General features: G+C 40.4%; 1 protein-coding gene and 1 long non-coding RNA gene across 9 annotated transcripts in view; both read left to right on the forward strand.

Annotated features, from left to right (window-relative positions):
- Positions 1 to 18,972, forward strand: part of EXOC2 (exocyst complex component 2) — a 200,575-nt gene that overhangs the window by 107,245 nt on the left and 74,358 nt on the right. For all 8 annotated transcript variants that reach the window (XM_055264364.2, XM_063633017.1, XM_055264365.2 and 5 more), the window contains exons 12-14: positions 4,875 to 5,000; positions 9,020 to 9,144; positions 18,887 to 18,952. In XM_055264364.2, coding sequence (XP_055120339.1) covers positions 4,875 to 5,000; positions 9,020 to 9,144; positions 18,887 to 18,952 — 317 coding nt within the window. The remainder of the gene's footprint in view (positions 1 to 4,874; positions 5,001 to 9,019; positions 9,145 to 18,886; positions 18,953 to 18,972) is intronic.
- LOC134735773 (uncharacterized) lies at positions 9,266 to 12,673 on the forward strand. The gene is made up of 2 exons (XR_010119234.1): positions 9,266 to 9,547; positions 11,755 to 12,673. It is a non-coding gene; the product is annotated as an uncharacterized lncRNA (long non-coding RNA).

The raw sequence follows: 18,972 nt of genomic DNA on the forward strand, positions 1-18,972 counted from the left end.
AAAACTTAGTTGTGTCTTTTTTTTAATGTTAAGTGGTTGGTTAAAGGATTTTTTTTTCCTTCCAAGATACTAATTCCAGGCATTTGTGATAACATTTGTATGTTTTCTTTGATATATTGACAAAATAATAACTCAAATACTAATGTGGGGAAGTTAAAAGATATAGCTAGATCCTAAGAGTATTTATTTCCAGAATTTTGTTTTGTATCATTTTTCCTGCAAACATCACATAGAATTTTGCAATTAGAAATACTACGGTGATGATTTCCCACACTATAGGTTGATGTGCCTGTTTGCAGTTTTGTATTCAGAGTAATCTGTAGTTACTCCTCAGGCAATGTTGAGAGATTGCAACCAAATGTTTTTGATCTTGCAAAGCACTTGTTCATTTGACTGTGTTTATTACTGTGCTTACTGTCTTTAAAATAGCCAGGCTGAAGTCCATAACAAATATTGTAAAATTCTGATACCGTTTTCACTGTTACTTTTTTTTTTTTTTTTTTTGAGACTGAGTCTCGCTCAGTCTGCCAGGCTGGAGTGCAGTGACGTGATCTCGGCGCACTGCAATCTCTGTCTCCTGGGTTCAAGCAATTCTCCTGCCTCAGCCTCTCGAGTAGCTGGGACTACAGGCATGTGCCACCACGCTGGCTAACTTTTTTGTATTTTTAGTAGAGACGGGGTTTCACCGTGTTGGTCAGGCTGGTCTCGAACTCCTGACCTCAAATGATCCGCCCACCTCGGCCTCCCAAAGTGCTGGGATTACAGGCGTGAGTCACAGCGCCCGGCCACACTGTTACTTTTTTATTGCTTTTAGTATTTTTGTGATGTAATTTCCATTTTAAGACATAATTTTCACATTTGCTCCATGTGTAGAGGCAAACTTTTTATACATTTAAAATGACACCACCACTGACCAGTGTCCTAAACTGTACAAACAGTGATCAGAATAAATGTCTTTTCTGTGTTGTTCTCAGTGGTGATTTAAGGTTTCTGATTTAAACTTTGAATCATAGAGTCAGAATTTTATAGCTAAAAAGACTTTTAAAATTGCATAGTATAAAGCCCTAATCTTTACAGGTATATTTTACACGATAGGTCAGTGGCTCCATGAGCTGCTACAGAACCTGATACCAACTGCATGACCAAGGAAATTCTTAATAAAACTAGTCCCTGCCTAAATTTCAAACTTAGGGAACAATTTGGTAGTATTGGCCCAAATGAAAACATAGTTATAACCTTTTCATCAGGGCCCAAGGTAATAATTTCCTACTTGAAAAAAAGGCTTTTTAAAAATTTTCATCCAAAAAAAAATTCTAGGAATAGTTAATTTCTAGAGAAAATTTACTGCCAAGAAAACAAGTAACCTCTGAAAACTCCTATCAGTGCAGCATTAGGTTGAAAAGGGCAGAGTCAAACACAATTTTATGTTGTTACGGGATGTTAAAAACCGCACCCGGGGCTGGGCACGGTGGCCCACGCCTGTAATCCCAGCACTTGGGGAGGCTGACGCAGGCAGATCACAAGGTCAGGAGTTCAAGATCAGCCTGGCCAACATAGTGAAACCCTGTCTATACTAAAAATATAAAAATTAGCCAGGCATGATGGTGCATGCCTGTAGTCCCAGCTACTTGAGAGGCTGAGGCAGGAGAATCGCTTGAACCCGGGAGTTGGAGGTTGCAGTGAGCCAAGATCGTGCCACTGGGCTCCAGCTTGGGCAACAGAGTGACACTTCATCTCAAAAAAAAAATAAATAAATAACTGCACCTGGCCACCATATGCTTTATGTAATGTGTATAGTTTTTTAAATGAGATATTGCTATCATATTGTAAGGTGAAACAAGACAAAATAGACTGATACGTGAAATATTTAAAGCCTTTTGCTGATTTTATATTTTATAGAAACTTTTTTCTTTTTTTATAGAAGTGCTTACTCATGAAACCAGTTCATATTTGTAATAATTTTGTGAGTTAAAAATATTAAGTCATGTAATTTAAAAGGAGTGTCAGAATTATCAAGGTGTTTTTTTTTTTTTTGACAGTTGGTCACACATAATTTATGACAACTGATATTTAAAATGTTTGTATTACTTTTCTCTTCAAAACATAAGCTTTCTAATTCTCTATAAAATAACTCATTCTGAGATCGTTTTTTGACAGTAAGAAAGCTGTTTAGTGGACCTGTTTAGTTGACAGGGCGTATTATGCATTTGTGTGCAGCTGTGAAGCGCTACCTTCTGGACACTCAGCAAAAGTACATCTTCCAAATGTATTCCAGATGCTGATTAGTCCGGAGGGGCATGTGCTCTTCTAGCTCCCTGCTGCTGTGTTATTCTTCTGGTAATGCCAGGGTACCAATTGGAAAATTTGTTCACAGTTACCTTTCTTTTCCTGATATAGAAAACTGATGATGTGGTTTCTAATAGAACAAAAGCATAGTAATACAGTTTCTGTTACTAAAGGAAAAGATAAATCAATCTTTTAACCATTACAAAACTCAAGATGTACTTAAACTATACAAATGGTTTAATATTAAACAATTTAAAGTTATAAAAATACCAGTTAGGAGAAAACTTTTTCTGAAATAATTGTATTTTTGCAGGAATGCGTATTTTCAGGAAACTAGGAGGTGTTTTCCTTCTTAATCATAAATCCATAGTCCTAAAAACCTTCAAGAGTAAGTGAAATGTAACATTTTAAAGCATTCTTTTTTTATACTTTAAAAATGTACATTTTAAAATTATAAGTTTTGTAGGTATTTTTAATGTGATGCTAAGTTTGGGCCTCTTTATTTTTTTCTTTAAGTATGTTAGAAAATTCATATTTTGATATTCATTTCCTGAATTCCACAATTGATAGAAGTGACAACTGTATAAACTTCAAAGGAAAATGTCGTAAATCACTAAAACATCCGCACACAAGCATATTTTTATATGAAAAAAAGTCAATTAGAAAAAAATACTTTCTTCACTGTATTTTTTTAGTCTGTATCACATTTTTTTGGTAACATAGTGGATTATATAAGTCTTCTTATCTTAGCTTTAATATTTTCCAAAATACAAATGTATGCACAGCATTTATTTAGCACAGTGGCCAAAACATAATAAGTCTTCAAAAAAATTTCCGTTACACTAAAAAATTTGTTCAAATGATTTAATTTCTATTTATCTAAGACCTACCAGCTAGAATTTGTGGGGATCCGGAGAGAGAGATGATAGTGTGTCACATCCACGATAGGAGGGCCTCAGTCAGATGAAGCCTTTTCTCACCACACAATCACTATTTACCTCCTCTGCTTAGCGTTTTTTTGCTATAGTTTTGCTGTTTATTTATCTGTTGGTTTACTTTCTGCCTCCACCACCAGAATGTAAACATCTTGAGAGCAGGGCCTTAGATATTATTCATCACTTTATCCCCCAGGCCTGCAATTCCTCACATGCAGGAGGGAGCTCAATAAATACCTTAAATGTTATTGAATAGTTTGCGTTATCAGAGGCACCAAAATATTACTTTAGTTTGTAAATATGCTTTGCATTAGCACCTGAAAACAACTCCATAGGCTTTTAATACTCTATTAAGTTATAAAGTAAAAAATATGTTTTTTAGCGTCAGTCACATACTGCATGTGGCGGGAGTTATTTGTGGAAGGTCCAATGACTGTGGGGAACATGGAGATATACTGACTTCTTATCCCTGAGAAAACAGCAGTCTTTGGTGGAGATAGGCAATACCTAGATGTTAATGAACTACAGATGCTAGAATGTGAAGTCGATTCAATTATATACATAAATTATATACATTCTCACTGCTGTCAGAGGGCAGAAAAGATAGGTAGCACTTTAGGTAGGTAAGAGTAAGAGGTGACCTTGTGTAATAGCTGTATTTCAAGTGGCATCTTTCAGGATGTGGGTTTAAAGGGATGAGGAGGAAAAAATGAGTGAGGCCTTTCCAGTAGAGAGGATAGCAAAAAAGGCAGGAAAATGTAAGGTGCATTTTTGTAGGGAGAATATTTAAGTGTCCTATGCACAGTACTGTAAACACTCTGTAAATGCACATTGAATTCAGTTTATTTTGAAGCTCTTTGGATACTCAGCTAAGGAGCTTAGAGTGGTGTTTCAGATTAACAAGGTAAATTTTACCTCTTCAAGCCAATGTCCTTACTAACATGTTTGGCAACATGGAATTCTATTCCTGATGGCTTTTGTGATCCATTTTAGAAAAATTGTTTCCTAATTTTCAGCATAATTTGGGTTGGAAAACATTGGGATAGACTTTATCCTGCCGGTTTTCTGGAAGACTTCTGAGATGAGAATCAAAAAAGCAGGATTTGAGTGTGAGACAATAAAGACAATTTCTTGATAGTAGTAGAATGTTCTGGCTTCTGGAATATGAAGTGTGAGGTGAAAAGGATCCACACTAGATGACTGGCATCAAGAAAAGCAATAGGGAGTGAAATCTCATGTGTCCAAGAAACAAATGGTGGGATTTGGGGATTTAAATGTAAAGTGTGGCATTAAGGGAGAAGTCACAGGAGATTTATGCTACAAAAATGTGTAAGTCCCCTACATTTAAAGAAACAGAAGAGTCTGAACTCCATTATCTTTCCTAGTGCCAAAAGTTGTTTTGCAAAATATGATTTTTCCTGCTACTTTTTGTGTTTATAGCATTATCCTCCCACCACCACCCAGTTTTGCTAAACTGAGAATGACTTTTAAAATTTATTTAGAAAATAGTTTTTATTTTATTTAATAAATGCCTTATTTAAGAGTGGAGCAATTGAGCAAGAAATAGCCTCAGAGAAGCAGACCATTAAATCAACTAAGCAAGAGTATATAGAGCATGCTATATACTCTGTATATCTCTCCTTTCTTCCCCAGGTAACCCAGGCCTGCACAGTCCCATGTTGGATCTTGACAATGATACACGTCCCTCAGTGTTGGGCCATCTCAGTCAGACAGCGTCCCTGAAGAGGGGCAGCAGCTTTCAGTCTGGTCGAGACGACAGTAAGTATCTCCCTCCACTGCCACTGGGTCTTTTAAATTTGTACTCGTGTAATTTCAAACGTTCTTCTCTTGGAAAATTCCCCAATTTGTGTTGTTACTGGTGCTAAGTATTATCAGCCATCATCGCTTTTGCTTGTTATGGTAACTACCAGTAATTTAATAATTAAAATATATATTACATTTAAAGAAATGCTATTTAATTTTTAAGTCATTGGGTGCAGGTCAGTGTTTATTAAACATATTTAGTTCAAGTCTAGTTTTACTTTTTCTGTGGTTGAATTTTTTTAAAGTGCCACAGAAAAAAATTCTGTGAGAACGTCATTAAGATGGAATTTGCAATAAAAGTAATATCAGTATACCTTTTTTGATGAAATTTAAACTTTGGTCTGGAAAGAGGGATTGGCTATTAATTAACCATAAAATACTTGCTAATAATTTTTCCTAAGTTGAAGCATCTAAAATTTTAAGTATGTTGCATTTCTGAACGTTCTGGAGTGGATATTTGCCATTTTCCTATTTGAGATACAACATGATCAACTAACTATCAGGCATTTATGCACCAAATTAGATGCCACTAGTCAGGAGCCATCTGTGATCTCAATAACAGATATAAGAAACCCAAATAGACTAATAGAAATACCTTACATTATATTAAATTCAGATACCTGTACGGTTGTTTTAAAATGTCTTATATTATTCTTACAAGCATTGCAGTAGGGAATTTTTCAAAGGTTTTACTAATATAGATAAATGTTCATCATAAGAGCACCTTAAAATTAGGTGATTCATTTGTACTAAATGAAAGGCTTCCATAACTGTTGATATTCCTTCTTCTTGTCCGATCCTCATTCTTCTCCCAGCTCACCAAACATTAGAATAAACAATGTTAGACCAGAACCCTTTGCTCCCACATTCTGTGGGACAGCAGCTAACATTATATAATGTTCAACATAATTGCACAGAGGAGCTGAGATCTTTTGAAACATTACTCTTGGGAAAGATACCATGTAAGAATCCATTTGCTGCCATATTAAGCTGTGTTAGTCTGTGTTGCTATAAAGGAACACTGAGGCTGGGTAGTTTATAAAGAAAAGAGGTTTATTGGCTCACAGTTCTGCAGGCTGTACAGGAAGCGTTGCACTGGCATCTGCTGCTGAGAGGCCTCAGGAAGCTGCCAGTCATGGCAGAAGGCAAAAGGGGAGCCAGCATGTCGCATGGCAGGAGAGGGAGCGAGGGAGAGGATGGAGATGCCAGGCTCTTTTAACCCGTTTCCCGTTTAGGGAAAAAAGGTACAGCTCAGTGCTGGTGCTCACTTAATTTACATAAACATGTTCTTTGAGGCTGAAGCAAATCTCACTGATTTTCAGTGTGAAAACAAAATATAAAAACGTTCTTGGAATTATTTCTGAACAGAACTCGTCTCTAACCCTAATGTAATAGAAATGTAGATGGTGTTCCATTAGGATTAGAGATAGGAGTGTTCTTGGGGCACACGGGCAGGGGGTGAAACAACTCGATCTTGTGTGAACTCATAGAACGAGAACTGACTCATTATTGCGAGGACACCAAGCCCTTCATGAGGGGCCCCCATGACCCTCCTCCAACATTGGGGATCACATTTCAGCATGAGATTTGGTGGGGACAAAACATCCAAATCAATCAAAGGCAAATCTTTCAGTGCTTCCATTTTTAGATTTTCTTGTCCTGTTTTTCACCTTGTCATTGGACCCTTGACGCAGCTGGCCATGGCCTCGCCCTGTGGCATGCCACCTGCCGTCTGGAAAACAGGCATTACCTACTGTTGGGGAGAAGAGTGTGTAACTGCTGTCTCCAGATGAAACCCACTCACCTCAGATTACCATCATGGTGTATTCAATTGGTTAATTGACTGTTCTGTTAGATTCTAAGCTGTGAAGGCAGAGCCTGCCTTGTTCAGAGTGAGTTTTGATCTTAGGTGGAGCCACATGATAAGCACATGGTTAATCCTCAATGAATATTGGCTGAATGAAAAATAAAAGTTTACAGTGTGCCCTTAAGTAAAGAACCATTCCTTTCACACCTGTGAAAATGAGTTTAAAACTTTTTCCTGCAACTCCTAGCGTAGACAAAGGGCTAATATGCCTAACAAATAAAGAGGCTCTATAGCCTACACAGAGGAAGTGTCAGTGGTTCTTACGCGTGTGAATAGACACTCAACCTCACAATAGGAAGAAGAAAGGTAGCGTAACACTACAGTGAGATATGAGGTTGGCAAAAACTCTGAGTGTTTATCATTTTGTTTTGGGTTTTCTGTGTTTGTTTGTTCATTGATGAGGCCACGACTTGCACATGTCACCGTTGGAAGGGTAAATAACCCCTTTAGAGGGCAGTTCAGTAATGTCTGTCAAAATTACAACTGCAGGTGCTCTTTGTCCCAGCAATTCTTGTTCTGGAAGTTTTCTATGCTTATACTTGAGCATGTGTTAAATGATACAGGTATACAGTTATTGGTTGGAACATTAATTTTAATTGCAAAATGCCGAAGACAGTCTTGTCCTTGGAAGGGAACTTGTTAAATTACGATACATCAGAAATGTGAAAGGCAGTGTAACTGTGGGGAGAAAAAGAGGAAGCCTTTGCCTCATGTTTGAATACAGAACTCCAGCCTCCCTCGCTAAATGGAAGAAGCCAAGCTTCAAAAGAGTGTGTTTGGCATGCTTTCATTTGTGTAAAAACCAAAGACATGTAAAGAACAGTTGGGAGGGAGAAAAACACATTTATACTTGCTCGTATAAGAAATATTTCAGAAAGAGTCACAATAACTAGTGACAGTGGTTTCTTCCGGCTGGGAACTAGGCACGTGGGAGTGGCAGGGCAGGAGGTAGACTTTTCACTGTGTACCTTTCAGGTGTCATTTTCTAACCATGTATTACCTGATCAAATAGCTATTTAAATTATTAAATCATTAATAAAATTATTAATATAATTTTATTAATAAAATTAAGATATTTTATTAATACAGTTTATAAAATTTGCCCTTCCTTCACTGGACTAATAACAGCAAATCCTTTTGCTTGGGGGTATTTGGAAAGGAAGCTAGCAATTAGCCTGGCCGAGGGAATTAAAGTTCTCAAGGGAGTCCACCTGCCCCTGAAGTTGCTGGGTAGGAGTTAGAGCCTGATCCGCAGCGTCGCTGTGCTGTGGACTGGACGGGGTGGACTCTGCAGTGCCCCTACCGTGGCCACCGAGTGGAGTGCGGGGCGGGAGACAGGTGGGAGGCAGCAGGGCGAAGGCATGGCCCGGGGGTGAAAAGAAAGAGGGGAGACAGAGGAGATGGTTAATGGGTCCTGAATTTCTACACTTGCTTTATTCCCATGAACCTATTCTTCCCACAGGAAGTCTAAGCCCTTATTTCCCAGTTACAGCAATAGCTGTGTTAAATGATATATAGCCAAAGAGGTTTCAACGTTTCTAGTTTTTCTTAAATTTCTTTATTTTAGGTGGGGTTATTTAGTATGTGATTGCACTTGAATGTTTCCTTGTGACAACTGGATTCCTTCCTGCATCCTCACTTCCCAGGGTGTATGATGGCATTTCTCACAGGCTGATATTAGCTGGAATTTCATAACTGGCTGCAGAGCAGCCCCTGCCTTTGCCTGCCTTTGCTGTTGGAAGGCATGACTTTTTGAAGAGACATATACTATCCAGAGGACAAGGCTAACAAGTCAAAGCCACCTCCTCTCGGTAGCCCTCCCAGTACTGAGGCTGTGGCCACCCAGTCCCTCGCCCTGGCTTGCTGGTCAGCCATGATGGAGAGTGGCTCTTCCTTGCCAGTGGGCAAGGAGAAATGCGGGGGTGTCTGGTGACGAGCGTACCGCTGCCGGTGTCAGCCAGGTGGGCCGTGAGCTTCCACGCAGACTCAGCCTATTCCTAGTGCATGCTTGAGTTTTGCGGGGGTGGAGGGGGGAGCGCCAATATGCTCAAAGATGTGTTCTTGATTCAAAAGTATAATCAGAGTATTTTATCCTTTTCCCCCTTAGCGTGGAGATACAAAACTCCCCACAGGGTGGCCTTTGTTGAAAAATTGACCAAACTCGTCTTGAGCCAGCTGCCTAACTTCTGGAAACTCTGGATCTCCTACGTTAACGGAAGCCTCTTCAGTGAGGTGTGTATATGGACTCGGCTAGAGGTGGAGCTGAGTCACTGTGCATTTCTGGTCTTAAAAATGTTAGATTTAAGTGATTTATTAAAATGTAGAGGCCCAACATCTCTAGCCATCGTCATAGTTTAAGATTAATTAAAGCGTTATAAAGCCCTCTCACTTAGTAGCTGTGTGACCTCAAACAAGTCACTTTTCCTCATGTGCAAAAAGAGAATAGTCTGGGCACCTGTCTCAAAAGGTGGTTGTAGGGATTAAATGAGATAGGCAATTAAAGAAAAAAGAAAGCTCGAACTCTTTTCAAGGACTCCGAATTGAGATATTGCCAGTCAGGCCAAATTCTGGGTGATGTGTGGTAGACGGTGAACAAATGATGAAACAAGGATAGCACCTTGACAGCCAGAAGACAGTCATCCATAGAATATAGCACCTTGACAGCCTGCACCCAGAACACAGTCATCCATAGAATATAGCACCTTGACAGCCTCCACCCAGAACACAGTCATCCATAGAATATAACACCTTGGCAGCCAGAACACAGTCATCCATAGAATATAGCACCTTGGCAGCCAGAACAAAGTCATCCATAGAATATAGCACCTTGACAGCCTGCACCCAGAACAAAGTCATCCATAGAATATAGCACCTTGACAGCCTGCACCCAGAACAAAGTCATCCATAGAATATAGCACCTTGGCAGCCAGAACACAGTCATCCATAGAATATAGCACCTTGGCAGCCAGAACAAAGTCATCCATAGAATATAGCACCTTGGCAGCCTGCACCCAGAACACAGTCATCCATAGAATATAGCACCTTGGCAGCCTGCACCCAGAACACAGTCATCCATAGAATATAGCACCTTGGCAGCCTGCACCCAGAACACAGTCATCCATAGAATATAGCACCTTGGCAGCCTGCACCCAGAACACAGTCATCCATAGAATATAGCACCTTGGCAGCCTGCACCCAGAACACAGTCATCCATAGAATATAGCACCTTGACAGCCAGAACACAGTCATCCATAGAATATAACACCTTGGCAGCCAGAACAAAGTCATCCATAGAATATAGCACCTTGGCAGCCTGCACCCAGAACACAGTCATCCATAGAATATAGCACCTTGGCAGCCTGCACCCAGAACACAGTCATCCATAGAATATAGCACCTTGGCAGCCTGCACCCAGAACAAAGTCATCCATAGAATATAGCACCTTGACAGCCTGCACCCAGAACACAGTCATCCATAGAATATAGCACCTTGGCAGCCTGCACCCAGAACAAAGTCATCCATAGAATATAGCACCTTGGCAGCCTGCACCCAGAACAAAGTCATCCATAGAATATAGCACCTTGGCAGCCTGCACCCAGAACAAAGTCATCCATAGAATAAAGCACCTTGGCAGCCTGCACCCAGAACACAGTCATCCATAGAATATAGCACCTTGGCAGCCTGCACCCAGAACACAGTCATCCATAGAATATAGCACCTTGGCAGCCTGCACCCAGAACAAAGTCATCCATAGAATATAGTACCTTGGCAGCCTGCACCCAGAACACAGTCATCCATAGAATATAACACCTTGGCAGCCTGCACCCAGAACACAGTCATCCATAGAATATAGCACCTTGGCAGCCTGCACCCAGAACAAAGTCATCCATAGAATATAGCACCTTGACAGCCTGCACCCAGAACAAAGTCATCCATAGAATATAGCACCTTGGCAGCCTGCACCCAGAACAAAGTCATCCATAGAATATAGCACCTTGGCAGCCTGCACCCAGAACAAAGTCATCCATAGAATATAGCACCTTGGCAGCCTGCACCCAGAACAAAGTCATCCATAGAATATAGCACCTTGGCAGCCTGCACCCAGAACAAAGTCATCCATAGAATATAGCACCTTGGCAGCCTGCACCCAGAACAAAGTCATCCATAGAATATAGCACCTTGGCAGCCTGCACCCAGAACAAAGTCATCCATAGAATATAGCACCTTGGCAGCCTGCACCCAGAACAAAGTCATCCATGGAATATAACACCTTGACAGCCTGCACCCAGAACAAAGTCATCCATGGAATATAGCACCTTGGCAGCCTGCAGCCAGAACAAAGTCATCCATAGAATATAACACCTTGGCAGCCTGCACCCAGAACAAAGTCATCCATAGAATATAGCACCTTGGCAGCCTGCACCCAGGAACAAAGTCATCCATAGAATAAAGCACCTTGGCAGCCTGCACCCAGAACAAAGTCATCCATAGAATATAACACCTTGACAGCCTGCACCCAGAACAAAGTCATCCATAGAATATAACAGCTTGACAGCCTGCACCCAGAACAAAGTCATCCATAGAATAAAGCACCTTGGCAGCCTGCACCCAGAACAAAGTCATCCATAGAATATAGCACCTTGGCAGCCTGCACCCAGAACAAAGTCATCCATAGAATATAGCACCTTGGCAGCCTGCAGCCAGAACAAAGTCATCCATAGAATATAACACCTTGACAGCCTGCCCCCAGAACAAAGTCATCCATAGAATAAAGCACCTTGGCAGCCTGCACCCAGAACAAAGTCATCTATAGAATATAGCACCTTGGCAGCCTGCACCCAGAACAAAGTCATCCATAGAGTGTGCAATTTCCCTTGGAAAGAATGTAAACATTCTGCAGTCTAGCCCCATTGTTATCAGCTTACAGAAGTTTTCATAAGCCCGTCCATCTTTGGCAGTCACACATTTATTAGTGCTTTAGTATCTTCATCATCATATGACTGATAGCATAGAAGGCATGAACGTAAAGGAATGACTCTGTTATGTGTGGCACATGGAAGTCAGTCACTTTCTAACCCCAGCTCAAGTGCGCCATGAAAGGCCTCTAGCTCCTGGACATAGATTCTAACGCCCTTTGTCCTAGGCTGCCAAGGGCACCCGCCTGGGACACTGAGAAGACAGGTGTTTCGTGTCTCTGCGGGAGACGGACTCTACACCAAGAGCTCTGGGGGAGATAGGGGTCTTCTGAGAGTAAAGGCTACTTTCTGCTTCTTTTTGACTTGGCAGCACATAAAATGGACATGGACAAAGGCTAAAACCATTTTTGGTTTTTTGCACAAAGGCACAGCCTTTGTGGTTTAAACCTCTCCTCCTTGGCGGAAAGTGGCTAAGTGTCGGAGTACCTCAGGTGTCTTTGGAGTCTCATTTGACCATGACCATAAATTCATGCTGATATTAAGGAAATAGAGATATGCACTGGAACTTTTTTCTTTGTATATTTGAACTCCAAGTGCCTACTATCTCCGTTGTAAACCCGCTGGATTCCTGCAGCCTTGTTTATATGAATGGTTGGTTTTCTAACCTGTACAATTTACTATGTGCATAAAAACAGAAATGTGTAAATGCATGAACACAAACTCCTTAGTGCAGAAAAACCAACCTTGTAAGCACAACTTATCAATGCATGTTTTCTTTAGTTTCAGTGATCAGTTACTTTATAAGTGAACATTCAAATATTAAAGCAATACACAACTTTCTTTTCTTTATTAGTTATGTGTGAACTCTATTGAAAAGTTGACTATACAGAGGAAGTTCTTCCATGAAACGAACGTCAGGTTTCACTGGTCTACATAATGAAAGTGGCTTAGGAAGAGAATACTTTAATTTCAGTTTTGTCCTGATAAGTCTTTCTAGTACTCTGCTTCTGTGTGTCACCATCAGTTTGTGTCTCTGTGATCTCAGCTGGATGAGCTGTGGGGCTCACCATGCTGAGGTCAAATCTTGGGTCCCGTGCCCTCTGCACAGTGACAGTAGTGGCACCGCAGGCACCAGCTTCCTCTCTGTGTCTGCTCTGTCCCTAAACCAAATTGTTCACGTGGGCAGGAAAGATTAAATGCTCCCCTGTCATGCCTTTGGACAGATGGCATTCATAGGTTTTCGCACAGAACGCTAGGAGCATAACAGAAACATCCAATGTCTGTCACTTACTAGCTGTGACCTTAGGCAAATTACTTCTCTGCACCTACTTCCATAGGGCTGGTTTGAGAATTCAGTGAGTTAGCATAAGTGAAGTGCTTATAATAATGTCTGACAGATAAGTAAGAGTTTGCTCTTATTATTTGGACTAAAATTTATTCCAGTATTTGCACTATTTGAAATCTCATCGGCCTGGCACACGATAGGTGTTTGGTGAACAAAATTTTGTAACATTAGAAAATAGTAGACTGATGAACTGCTGGAGTAGAATTGAATAATGTCAAGCTAAATCAACTCATCTGAAGAATTAGAATTAGTCTTTTAGGGCCAGGCGTGGTGGCTCATGCCTGTAATCCCAGCACTTTGAGAGGCCGAGGCGGGCGGGTCAGGAGATTGAAACCAGCCTGGCTAACACGGTGCAACCCCGTCTCTACTAAAAATACAAAAAATTAACCAGGCGTGGTGGCAGGCACCTGTAGTCGCAGCTACTCAGGAGGCTTAGGCAGGAGAATGGCGTGAACCCGGGAGGCGGAGCTTGCAGTGAGCCGAGATCCTGCCACTACGCTCCAGCCTGGGCAACAGAGCGAGACTCTGTCTCAAAAAAAAAAGAATTAGTCTTTTAGGACATGGATTTTAAACCATAGTGTTTGTTTCCAGCCAAGTGTTTTTCCCTCATTTGCATCAGTTCCTACAAGTGGCCCACCACACACGGACAGAGCTTGCCTTCCCTGGAGTCTTTTTGAGTCATAAGATTCTGAAGAATTTTTGATCGATATTTTAGTGAAAAGGGAGTATGTTTTGCTTTCTTACAGATTATATACCAAACATATAAATGAAATACTTGGTTGTAGATGAAAAATAAATCTACTTCAGAAGTCACGCACATGAATATTGAAATGAAAAAATGACTCTTAATTGGTTGTGCTGAATCGGATATGCCTATGATATGTCTGCCTATGTTTATAAACTTAAAAGCTTACAGCAATAATTATTAATTATGTGTAATTTGTTCTTCAGATTTGGGCATGTTTTGAAACTATGTGCCTCTTCTGAAGAGCTAGAGGAAAGCACAGGGCTGTAGGAAGGAGCACAGTAGCTGGGGACACTTGCTCCCCTTGCCAGTCTGCAAGTGAAATCCAGAAGCTGGATTGAATTCTGGGAAGAGTTCTGGGGCTTTTGATAGCCATTTAATCTCACGCAAGAAAGCATGATAGTTTTTAAACACAAGTGACTTGAATTTTCTTATTTTTCTTGTTATAAAACTATCTTGTTGTATTAAGAGCCCATCCGTTGAAAATTTAGATGAAGTTTCCAACAGTTTAAAAAATAGTCAGTTCTTCAAGCCAGTGAAGGCCATGTGAAGTAACAAATGTGAATCAAAACAGTGAAATCAGCCGTTGCTCTCACCACAAAGCAGTTTTGGTCTGTGTGTGCAGGAAAGAGTTAAGGTTTCTAGTTAACGAAATGGTTAATAGTAGGTTAAGATCTCACCTTTAGATATATCTTAAATATAGTGTATTTTTAGATAAAAATTTTTAAAACAGCCAAATAATTGTTAAATATTAAGATTCAGCATTTTAAAAAGTTACAAAACTCAATAATATGTAAATTAAAATGCCTTACATATTCCAAAATTAGATTTTCTTTTAAAAATAGGGCAAACTTTACATAATCCATTGTGTTGGAGATATTCAACTCTATTAAATTAAAACAGTAAGTAACAACTGAAAGGGGTCTGCCCCACAACTAGTTCCCTTCCCCCTCTACTTTTCACGTATTTGGAGACAAATCCTTGAATTTTACAAAATTCCGGTCCAGTAGATTTCCTCGTGCACTCATGAACACCTGTTTGTTGGGCAAAATTGTGGCAAAATTTAGCCTTAATTTTTACATATTTTTTAACAATAGATTTTCACGCTTTTCTTTGATTTAAAAATATGTAATAGAACAAATGACTATGAAATAATCTTCCTGTTGCACAGTCTTACTATGTACAAAGTTTGGTATCAGGTACTGTGGAGGATACAGGCAGGGGAGATACCCTTTGACAGTCAAGACTCTCACAGTTTTATACTGGCATGTGCCTCCCTCCACAGCATGGTGGAGCAAGTGTGCACGAATCAGGGTACCAGTAGGGTGTGTATGCATATCCCTGCACTCACACACACACACAGACGAAGAGATCTATTATAAGGGGTTGGCACATGTCATTATGGAGACTGACAAGCCCCAAGGGTCTGCAGGATGCATTGCCCAGCGGGATGGCCAGTGCTGTAAGTTCCAGTTTGAATGCCAGCCGGCTCGAGACCTAAGGAGAGCAGATGTTTCAGTTCAACTGTGAAGGCACATAAAGCCCACAGTGTCCCAGCTTGAAGGCAGTCAGACAGGAGGAGTGCATATAACTCACGGGAGGATCAGCTCTTTTGTGCTGTTCAGGCCTTCAACTGATTGAGTGAGGCCCACCCACATCCAGGAGAGGTTCTGCCGTGCACAGTGCATTGATGCGCATGTTAATCTATCCAGAAACACCTCACAGGCACACCTAATGTTTCACCAAATGTCTAGCACCCTGTGGCCCAGCCAAGATGACACAAAATTGACCATCACGAGGTCCTTAACAAAGATTTAGCTCCTGACGTTCCAGTAGGTGCTGGGCTCTGCAGCAGTGTCTGAATTCAACAAGCAAAGCAGTCCTCCTAACCCCCAGCCATCACACAAAGCTCTCCAACCTCTGCTCATCCCATTTGCTGACATCTGACATCTCTGGGAGAAGAATTGGGTGTGTTACACCTGGCTGATCTGCCTCCCAGGGCCACTCTCATGTTGGGACCCAGAGTATTTGGGGCAGTTACACTTTCTCAAGTGTATTTAAGAAGGTCTTGGAGAACCCTAACCCTAGGTGATCATTTATTCACCAGGGACCAGGCACTGAGACACACATGCATGCATGCATGCACACATAATATACACATGCACATGTATGCATGCACACACACAACAGACACACAATACATCGTGTACACATATGTAGACATATGAAACATTAATATATAACATGCATATAAATGCATGCATGTACTCTCAATATGTAGATATACACATAAATTTACACATATACATATCTACAATATAAATAAAACAGTCACCAAAATAAGCATGACCTTTCCTCTTCTAGAGACAGAACCCAAATAATTTTTTTAATTATTATTTTAAAAATTCTGGTAACAGCTATAAAAGAAACAAATAGGGTTTTAAGATAGAATATCAGCAATGGGTTGGAGGTCAGGGAAGGCCTCTCCCTGGAGGTGATATTGAAACTGACACATGGCACAAGAGAAGGACACAACCACACAGAGGATGGGGGGAAGCAGGCCCCAGGCAGCAAGAAGGACGCCTGCAGCACCAGGAGGGCAACTCAGCTTATCAGAAAAGGAAGAAGCGTCCTGAGCAGTGGGAGGGCTGGGAGGGACAGGCCCAGCTGGCAGTGGCTTCATCCCAAGCCATGGGGCGGGGAACAGACCAGCTTTCCAGTTTTAAAAAACCCACCTTGGTGGTGTGTTCAGAATGAATTGGTGGGGACAAGTGCTGTGTTCAGAATGAATTGGTGGGGACAGATGTGGGGGAAACCATGGAGGTCATCCAGGCAGGAAACAGTGGTGGTTTGGATAAGGTTTCGTCAGTGGAGTTGGAGAGCAGTTGGTAGGTTTGGTTGTATTTTGGAGGTGGTGTTCACGTGAGGGAGAGGAAAGCAAGAATTCAGACGCTGCTCCCAGTGGGCCCCTGAGTGAGCAGGGGTGCCATTTGCCAAGCCAGAAAGACTGAAGGAAGAGCATGCTTGGAGGAAGCTTCAGATTTCCATTGATAATGTGGTAGATTGAGATTCCTGGGAGTTATTCAGTATTCGTATCTGGGTCACAGAGGAGATATTTGGGCTGGAGATAGACATTTGGAAGGCATTAGATAGAAATGATATTTGAAGCCATGGGAACAAACTAGACAATATAGACAGAAAAGAAAAAAAGTACCCAAGCCTAAGACCTAACAAACTGCAACATGTAGAAAAGAGCTATTTGTCACCTCAGTGAGCAGGGCATTCATTTGCTCTGTGCCCATACCCCATACCACCAACCGTGTTCTGATTCTGGTCATCACACTGGGCATACAGAAAGCAGCTGAACAGACATTCAGAGCCGCTGGTGTTAGCTGAGCGGGCGTGCATTAGGTGGGGTCCCTCTGCGCATGCCTCCTTCCTCACTGCAGCACCCAGGGCAGTAGGTTCTCCCTCAGGCGGCCTGTCTCAGCCACCTGGGCTCACCTGCTGCTGTGTCAGTGTGGCTGTGCTCAGCTGGGCCACTGCAACATCCTGCTGGCTGGTCGTGCTCGCACACTGGCCCCTCATTCCTTCTTCTTAATGTAGGTCTCACAGCACTCCCCTGCTGAAAACACTTCAGTTCCTTCTCATTTGTCTTAAAAATAAAGGAAAAATCAACGTATGAGTTAAACCCTCGGGTACAAAGAATTTTAAGTGTCATTGGCCAATGAACTCAGGAGTTAGCTTTTTGAATGATTATTGAGATGAACTGCAGGTTTACTTTTTATACATACCTTTAATTCTTTCAAGACAAAAATGTATTTCTACAAAGAAAAAAATGATAAAAGCTGCATAGTTTAATATAAAATTTAAAAATGAATGGAAACTACAGTTTGAAGGATGTTGGTCTGTGTATGTGCTGCCCGTTTTTTTGTCAGGTTTGTCTGATAGTTCTGTTGAAAACACCCAACAATCCTAACCCATATTTTACTTACACTGATATGTTCATTATATAAACTAACCCTACACGCAGTTTTTGTAGCTTATACAGAAATAAATATATATACAACGCATATAACATTGCTTGTATTTTAAAACTAACTTAAAGTCAATATCATGATAATTTATAATGCAACTGTTCTTAATTTAAAAGGTCTCTTGACTTGTCATGCATTAACCAATAATGCATGAGCATTTTAACCTTAAAGGTTAACTTTGCATTATGTCAATAAAGTGTCAGAATATTATTTTACATTGTATAATTTTGTTAAAGATTGTTTATTTAGAAAGCTTCCTAGGCTTGTCCTTCTAGGGTATTTTATATAATAATATTTAGTTAGAAAATTTGTTAATAAACAGTTCTCTGAAATCCAGTTGAACAGGCTTCTCTTTTAGTCAATATAAAATAGTTTTCCATACATTAAGGAGAAAGAGACATTGGAAAAAAACATGAGTTATATCAGTAAACAAACAAAAATTAATTCTAGAATGATATAATGTATTTTATCCTAAATTGCACTGAAAATCTCTGAAGGAAGAGCCATAGTTTATAGGATTTAAAACTAAAATGACAGATTTCAGAGTTTAGGCTTCCTTTGGTTTCTTTAGCAGCTAATGAGAAATGATGTTGACAGTGTTGTTGTGGGTATGATACTTGATGGTTTAACCCTGCGACATCGTCGATGAAAATGGTAGATGAAATTCACCTATAAAATTGGTAGTTTCAGCTTAATTCTTTGATTCATTCATGGGAATTGTACGTAAAGGTTTTAGAAAGATAAATAACTTCTCATTGGGATAAGAAAGGTTTTCTAATTAATCCTTTAATCAGAAACATAGATTATGTCTTAAGCATTTCTTTTAATCAAGTTATAACCATATTTAAGGTTCTCTTCATGTACAAGTGCTGAAGCATTTCTTATTTTTATAAATTATTTCTAATATGTTTTATTTTGTTTAATTTTTAAGACTGCTGAGAAGTCAGGCCAGATTGAAAGATCAAAGAATGTAAGGCAAAGACAAAATGACTTTAAGGTGAGTAAGGGATAACAAGT

The sequence above is a fragment of the Symphalangus syndactylus genome, chromosome 23 (genome assembly GCF_028878055.3).
Source record: "Symphalangus syndactylus isolate Jambi chromosome 23, NHGRI_mSymSyn1-v2.1_pri, whole genome shotgun sequence".
Taxonomy (NCBI): Eukaryota; Metazoa; Chordata; class Mammalia; order Primates; family Hylobatidae; genus Symphalangus; species Symphalangus syndactylus.